Source organism: Vollenhovia emeryi, unplaced genomic scaffold (assembly GCF_000949405.1).
Source record: "Vollenhovia emeryi isolate VEMERY1.0 unplaced genomic scaffold, V.emery_V1.0 DF940214.1, whole genome shotgun sequence".
In the NCBI taxonomy this organism is placed as follows: domain Eukaryota; kingdom Metazoa; phylum Arthropoda; class Insecta; order Hymenoptera; family Formicidae; genus Vollenhovia; species Vollenhovia emeryi.
In genome coordinates, this window is record NW_011966152.1 from 3,330 (window position 1) to 11,391 (window position 8,062).

Below are 8,062 nucleotides of genomic sequence, written 5' to 3' on the forward strand. Positions count from 1 at the left end.
TTGATATTGGTCAGACCGCGGTCATCATTAAACAACATGCTATTCATGAACCTATTTCGCCTGACACTAGACTCCAAATTACATTGCGCTATTTAGCATCAGGGGATAGTATGAAATCCCTCTCATATGCTTTCAGAGTTGCGCACAACACAATCTCAAAAATAATATCTGAGACTTGTGTTCACTGACTTCTGTCCGCGGATCAAGGTTAGGTTACACGTTACGGATAAAATGAAAACTTGCGGATCGAAATCGGCGGAACGAACGTAAAACTGGATCAACCAATCACAAGCGTTCCGCCAATTCCGCATTGCGCACGTTCCGCGTCCATGGGATCGCACCATTAATCGCGTAAGGCGACGCCAGCGCTACAAGTGGCAAAATTTTGATTCACTGGCTGGCAAAAATGTCGGCCCACGTTCGGTGACGTGATCCAGACCTAGTTCGATCTCCTTATACATTCTCCATGATACAGCGTATAACTGTTGTTATCTGGAGGTCAATTTCTGAAAGTTACGAAAATTACAAAAGTGAGAGAATATTTATAATTTCAATCTGTGAATTCGCTCACTTTTGTAATCTCCACAAGTTTCAGAGACATACAATCCATCTCCTCATCTTATTTACAGATCGGATGTATATTATATAACCACGAAAGCTTCATGCATATGACAACCACAGTATAACCAGTATAGGCACTCTCTGTCGGCACCTTTGATCTGGGCGTTCTTAATTTTCCGCCATGTTTTTATTATATCCAACAGTGTATCAACGGCTAAAAGTGCCTAGGCCCTTTTCAGGATCGTATCCATAGACATAGTATATATAGACTGCGCGTTCCCTACTTCACTCGCGTGAAAACATGCGCCAACTTTAGAAAGAGATAGCTGGTGTGGGACCGTATCTTTATCTTTGTCGAAATGAAGTAGTGGGGGTAAACAAAAGAGTAGAGGAACGATAGATAGACAGAGAAAAAGCTACTACGTAACAGAGAAAGAGCTACTACGTAAGCATGTTGTCTCTTTCTCAGGTGTGCAAACGTCTGCAGCCACAATGCGCAGTCTATATGTATATACTATGTCTATGATCGTATCCAGGAAAGGCGCATACGAACTGGCGTACATTATTTATTGTAAATAGAAATGGCCTATGAAAGAAAATGTTCTAATAAAACTAATTAATGTAATTACTTGCTCCAACGTATAAAAGTATTTACGCATTATTCGTCAACACTGCGAATTTTTCTATGTCACACCGACTTTGCACTAACACACGTACAAAAATCCTGTGATTGGTTATAATAAAAACATGTCGGATGCGCAGTACGGATCGGCGCGAACGTGAAACAAAAGAGCGAGTGCCCATACTGGCTATACCAGAGCTGTCCACGAACTGCTCATTTCGGTCGATTTTCGCGAGGTACCGCCTATCGCCCCCTACTCCAGTCATTAAACAACCGTAACCAAGCGCGCGACGCTCAGCTTCAGGTACGACGTATCGGTAATCCGACTCCGTTGCATGCCCCTTGACTGCCAAATGTCAGTTTCTAAAACGTGATATGTTTAACATCTTTTTAAATAATTATTTCAATGAGAAATTTTTAATTTTCGAATATTAATTACATTGACGAGAATATTTTTAGTAATAGATTTCCACACCACCTAGGAGGTACTATAATTAGGTATAATCTGACAAGCTTAGAGTAGATGGCGCTGCAGTGGTTGGAGGTGTGGCGACTAGTAGTTGCCCGTCTACACCACGACGTTGTTCATGGTCGTTGGTGGCGCTGCCCGAGCGGGATAGGATAATGTAACAGTCGTAAGTCGTTACTCGCACGTACAAGACCGGCCATCTTGTCGTGCCTACGATCTCAAATAAAGTATATCTATATCTCTATAGTGAGTGAGTCCTTATTACCGCCTTAGCTAATAAACCAGCTACCGGCACTAGAAGTACTGTGGCACTTCAGCCGGGGCTTCTAAATTTACTTAAGCCCACAAGTGGTGACCCCGACGTGATCGCGCATCCGCGCCTTTCACGCTCGCATCGGCGGCTACAGAGATCGGCGACTGGACTCAGGTCATCCCTCAGCTTCCTGGGCGGACCTGCAGCACTCAGAGGACCTCGACCACGCCCTGCAAGCTACGAGGATCCTCGGACGGCCCAATTTTTGGCGTCAACGACGCCGGGCGAGTCCATTCCTGGGCCTTCCCGAAACTTCGGGCGAGTCCACTGTCGACAAGTGAACATCGACGGAGGCCATTTTGGTGACGCAAGAAGATCGGCCGTTTTCCGCGCCCGGACTCAAGTCATCGGGATCTCATCCTGAAGTATTCCCGGCGACACGGCCGAGCCAAGCTCAAGGCGCGCACCCAGGTCAGTGCACGTGTCATCCCGGCGGGCGCGCATCCCGCGCAGTCATTCCGGCGGACATCTTCGTGCCAGCGCAGTCATCCCGGCGGGCGCGCACCCCGCGCAGTCATCCCGGCGGACATCTTCGTGCCAGCGCAGTCATCCCGGCGGGCGCGCATCCCGCGCAGTCATCCCGGCGGACATCTTCGCGCTAACGCAGTTATCCCTGCGGACGCGCGCCGCGCCATTCCGGCGGACGCTGACGGGCCAACGGGTCCATACCGGCAAACGTTCTCATCATTACCGAAGTCTGTGAACCGGACTTTTACTGAATTTTCAGTATCCACGGTCTAACGGTGGCTCTCTGCCACACTGTGGCGTACAGCACACACCGCAGCGCGCGGGACCATACCGTCGCGCACGAGGACCATATCTACGGGACGCGTTGCGCAGTCAGCCCCTGGCGCGCGCACGCAACGCAGGCATCGAGGTACGCCCCTGGCAGCGCATCCAGCAGGCACCGCCGTCCGGCGGAACGCAGGTCAGCGCAGTTAACCTCTCCTCGCCGACGTCTCGAGTCCGAGCTCTACCTCCTTCGAGGGACGACGCCTCTTCAAGAACCTCGAGACCGTTGAGGCATATGTTTTGCCTCGTTTCCTCAGTTTTTTATCTTTTTCTCATTTTTTCTCGGGTCACGGTACGCGTCTCATAGTTTAAATATGGTAGAGGAAGATGCGCGCGTAGAATCATACCGGGTGCCGAAGATTCCGCCCTTCTGGCGACAGGCCCCGGAAGATTAGTTTTTGCGGGTTGAAGCGTCGTTCCGAAACGCGAATATAACCGTTGATAGTACGAAAGTCAATCACCTTATCGCTAGCCTCGATCCCGAGGTCATTTCACACATCCGAGATTTGATTACGGCGGATCCACCGCCCGATAACCTGTACAAAGTGCTCAGAGATAGGATTCTCGCGACGTTCGCGGTCTCACCGGAGGCCCGCTTACGGCAATTGTTAAAAGGTCAGGTTCTGGGGGACCGGAGGCCCTCACACTTATTAAGTCATATGAATCAGCTCAACGGCGGGCAATGCAGCCCTGCCGTATTAAGATCTCTCTTTATCGAGTTGTTGCCTGACACGCATAAAGCCATTTTGGTTGCGACTAATGAACCTGACCTGCAGAAATTAGCAGAAATCGCGGATAAACTCGCGGATATTAACGGTCCCAGTTCCGCTGTCGCCGTTGTCGCGCCGAAAAAGGAATCCAAAGGCGCTCCTTTGAGCACTGCCGAGCAGTTCGATAAGCTTAACAAGCAAATCCAGTCTCTGAGCACCTCGGTCGCAAAATTGCGCCGAGACAGATCTACCTCCCGCAAGCGTAATAATAAGCGTGGTGATGAAGCAGCTAAGTCTGATGATAAGACAGGCTACTGTTTCATTCACCGTAAATACGGGAAAAAAGCCACGTCCTGCCGCAAGCCTTGCTCGTGGAAAGATGACGCGGCGGAAAACTAATTCGCTCTCCCCGCGAAGAGACGGTCGGGGATGTCGGGCACAATCAAAGCCGTCTTCACGTTTTTGATCAGATCACTGGTCAACGGTTTTTGGTAGATACGGGCGCGGAGATCTCTCTACTCCCAGCGTCCTTACGCGATAGGAACACGCCCTTAGAGTTTAAACTTTTTGCAGCGAACAATACTTTAATAGATACGTTCGGCGAGCGTCGTCTTACCCTAGACCTTGGCTTGCGGCGTCCTATCACGTGGAATTTTCGCGTAGCGAACGTGCCCTTTGCGATCCTCGGTGCAGACGTGTTGACACATTACAAATTAGTCGTCAACCTGCACAAACGTCGTCTGGTCGACAGTGTTACTTCTTTGTCATCGTCCGGACAGATACTGACAGTTCCGGAAATTAAAATTTCGGTAGTCAATAACGATAATAAATTTGCGGACATCCTTTCGGGATTCCCCGAGGTTACCGGTTGCGGTCAAGCGCTTTCGCCTGCCACATATGCTGTCGAACATCACATTTCGACTAATGGTCCTCCCGTCGCGGAGAGACCACGCCGGCTACCGATAGGTTAAAGGCAGCGAAGGCTGAAATTAAAAGGCTGTCTGAATTAGGCATCTGTAGGCCGTCCAGCAGTCCTTGGGCTAGTCCAATCCACCTCGTCCGCAAGGGTAACGGTGATTGGCGGTTGTGCGGCGATTACCGTCGCTTAAATGCCGTCACAATACCGGATAAATATCCGATACCGTACCTGCACGATTTTACCTCAAATTTGTTAGGTAAATCGATCTTTTCTTCCCTTGATCTCTTCAAGGCCTACCACCAGATTCCAATGGCGAAGGCAGATATACCGAAGACGGCCGTCATAACGCCGTTTGGTCTATTCGAATTCGTCTCCATGACATTCGGTCTGCGGAATGCCGCCCAGACTTTTCAGCGGTACATTCATCATGCCCTACGGGATCTCGACTTTGCATTTGCTTATATAGATAATATTCTTATCGCGTCCTCTTCCATGGAGGAGCATAGGAAACATCTAAGCATCATTTTCCAAAAACTTAAGGAATTCGGGTTAGTTATCAACCCATCCAAATGTATTTTCGGTGTAGAGGAATTGACCTTTCTTGGTCATCGCGTAAACAAATTCGGTCTTAAACCCTCTCCGGAAAAAGTGGCTGCTATTCGGGATCTCCCGAAGCCAAAGACCGTAACGGAACTACGTCGCTTTTTGGGCGCGTTAAATTTTTATAGACGCAGCCTTCGACACGCCGCTCACGTACAAGCCCCTCTACACGCGTACTTAACTGACTCGCGTAAAAATGATAAACGCGAAATACAATGGACTCTCGAGGCCGAAACCGCGTTCGACAAGGCCAAAACCGACCTTGCTAATGCCGCGTTATTAGCACACCCGTCCAATTCTGCCGACACTCGCGTCGTGTCAGATGCTTCGGACTTTTCCATGGGTGGGGCCCTTGAGCAGTATACCTCTGACGGTTGGAGACCATTAGCTTTTTTCTCTAGAAAGTTTACTCCGGCGCAGAAGAACTATAGCGCGTACGACCGCGAATGACCGCGATTTATGAATCGATAAAGTTTTTTCGACACTTCCTCGAAGGTCGTAATTTTAAGGTCATGACGGACCATAAACCTTTGGTTTACGCATTTCAGCAACGGTCAGATAAAGCCTCTCCTAGGCAATTACGTCAACTCTCGTACATAGCGCAGTTCACCACCGCGTTTGAATACCTCGCAGGTACCGATAACGTGGTGGCTGACAACTTATCGCGTGTCGAGGCTCTCCGCCTCCCGGTCGAATTTGAATTAGTCGACCTCGCCGCTAGGCAAAAAGAGGACGAAGAACTTAAACACCTCTTGGTCTCAAACTCGTCCTCGCTTAAATTAAAGAAATTCATTTGGAGTTCTTCCAACACAGAGCTATACTGCGAATTGTCAGGTGAATCGATCAGACCCTACATTCCAGCATCTCTTAGAAGACAGGTCTTCGACCTTTTTCATAACCCCGCGCACCCGAACGCGAAAGTAACGGACCGCGTCATAAGACAGCGGTATATCTGGCCTAACCTGCATCGCGATGTCGCGACTTGGGCGGGTAATTGTACCGATTGCCAGCAGTGCAAGATCTCTCGCCACGTCAAACTTGAGCCTGCTCAGTTTTCAGCTCCCGACGGGCGTTTCGACCACGTCCACATGGACATAGTTGGTCCTTTGCATCCTAGCAACGGCTTTACGTATTGTTTAACAATCATTGATCGGTTTTCCCGCTGGCCAGAAGCAATTCCAATCTTGGACATTACTGCCAAAATAGTAGCCAAGGCGTTTTTCGATAATTGGGTCGCTCGTTTCGGTGCACCTAGTATCTCACGACCGATCAAGGTCAACAGTTTGAAGCGCAGCTCTTCTCAGCCCTTCTCAAACTGATCGGATGCAAACGCATTCGTACTACGGCTTATTACCCTGCCGCTAATGGCATGGTCGAGCGTTGGCACCGCACCTTCAAGGCGGCGATTATGTGCCATAACGCGCCGAGCTGGGTGGACGTCCTCCCTACAGTCTTACTCGGGTTACGCACTCATGTGCGTATGGACACAAAAGCCTCTCCGGCCGAATTCCTGTACGGCACGGTAATGCGGATTCCGGGAGAATTTTTCCTCCAGGAGGATTTTACGCCGAATCCCCAAATTTTCGTAGACGATTTTAGACAGCACATGCGTCAGGTGAAGCCAGTACCGGTGGCACACCACTATAAAAAGCGCGTTTTCCAATTTAAGGAATTGTCAATCTGTTCGCACGTCTTCCTCCGTAAGGACGCTGTTAAAAAGCCTTTGGAGCGGCCTTATTCGGGCTCCTTCAAAGTGCTCGAAAGAACGTCAGATAAAGTCTACAATATCGAAATTAACGGCAGACCCACGGCTGTATCGATAGAACGTCTTAAGCCTACTCACTTTATACCGGACGACATTCCGATCGCTAACGATCCGTCCACGTCCGACGCTACGGACAAGCCTTCCGCTTCGTCAAGCGCTCAGTCAGGTACCTTAAAAACCTATTCTGGTCCTAAAAAGAAGGTACAAATTAGGCTAGACAAAAACACTGTACGTACATCCCCTCGCTAGTCAAGTCTCGACACGGAGACGTACAGGCAGTCATTCCATTGCGCGTAAAAGTATATTTCCCGTTTTTCCATTCTTGATTATATCAATTTTCATTCTGGTCACGGTCGCGTATTTTCTTCGGTTTACGTACATCCTGCGTATGCGTTAGCTCTAAGCAGCAGTACTATAGTATTCCAAGTGCAATTATTTATACATCCTGCGTATGCGTTAGTCTGTAAGCAACGGTATAATATTTATTCTATGTTATAATATTTCGGGTTCATTGCAATGTACATCCTGCGTATACATTTTCTTTTGGTTCTAAGCAGTGGTACTATTTTATAACCCTTTGGCAATGTACATCCTGCGTCTACATTCTGGTTCTAAGCAGCGGTACTATTTTATAGCCCTTTGGCAATGTACATCCTGCGTATACATTTCCTCTTAGTTCTAAGCAGCGGTACTATTTTGTAAGTCTTTGCGATACATCCTGCGTATGCGTTAGTCTATAAGTAGCGGTATTTAAGCGGTATTTAATTACGTTCCTACACCCTGCATATTAATAAGCAGCGGCAATATTATAACAGTCATTATTCTTTGTGATACATCCTGCGTATACACCCGAGTTCTAAGTAGCGGTATTACAGTTATTCCTGCAATATTCTATGTGATATTCGGCAGCGCCGATTACTTGTGATAGACACACAGTGTCATACCAAGCATTGTATTTTATTTCTCTCCAGCAGCGTTAGCACTCGGGGGGGAGTGTGTGGCGACTAGTAGTTGCCCGTCTACACCACGACGTTGTTCATGGTCGTTGGTAGCGCTGCCCGAGCGGGACAGGATAATGTAACAGTCGTAAGCATGGTGGAAGAATTACATGGTGTGCTCAATTGGTGTTCTTTCTTTCTCTAAATTCGTTTCTCTCTCTTGCCGTCACGTCGAATTGTGTAAGCAGTGGTACCACCACTAAAAGTAACTAGGAAATAGGAAATTTGAACGGATTATGTTGCTAACTGCCTACTGAAGGTGCGTTCGGGGAGCGCGCTTTCAGCGCTAAAAGCGTCTTCTATCTTTGTTCAA

The 8,062-nt window shown here is 48.4% G+C and overlaps 1 protein-coding gene across 1 annotated transcript; it reads left to right on the top strand.

Annotated features, from left to right (window-relative positions):
- Positions 1–6,355: 6,355 nt before the first annotated feature.
- LOC105556215 lies at positions 6,356–6,979 on the top strand (the record flags this gene model as incomplete). Its single annotated transcript, XM_012003298.1, has 1 exon — positions 6,356–6,979. A coding segment is annotated over exon 1 (624 nt), but the record flags the coding sequence as incomplete, so codon positions are not given.
- Between the last annotated feature and the right edge of the window lie 1,083 nt (positions 6,980–8,062).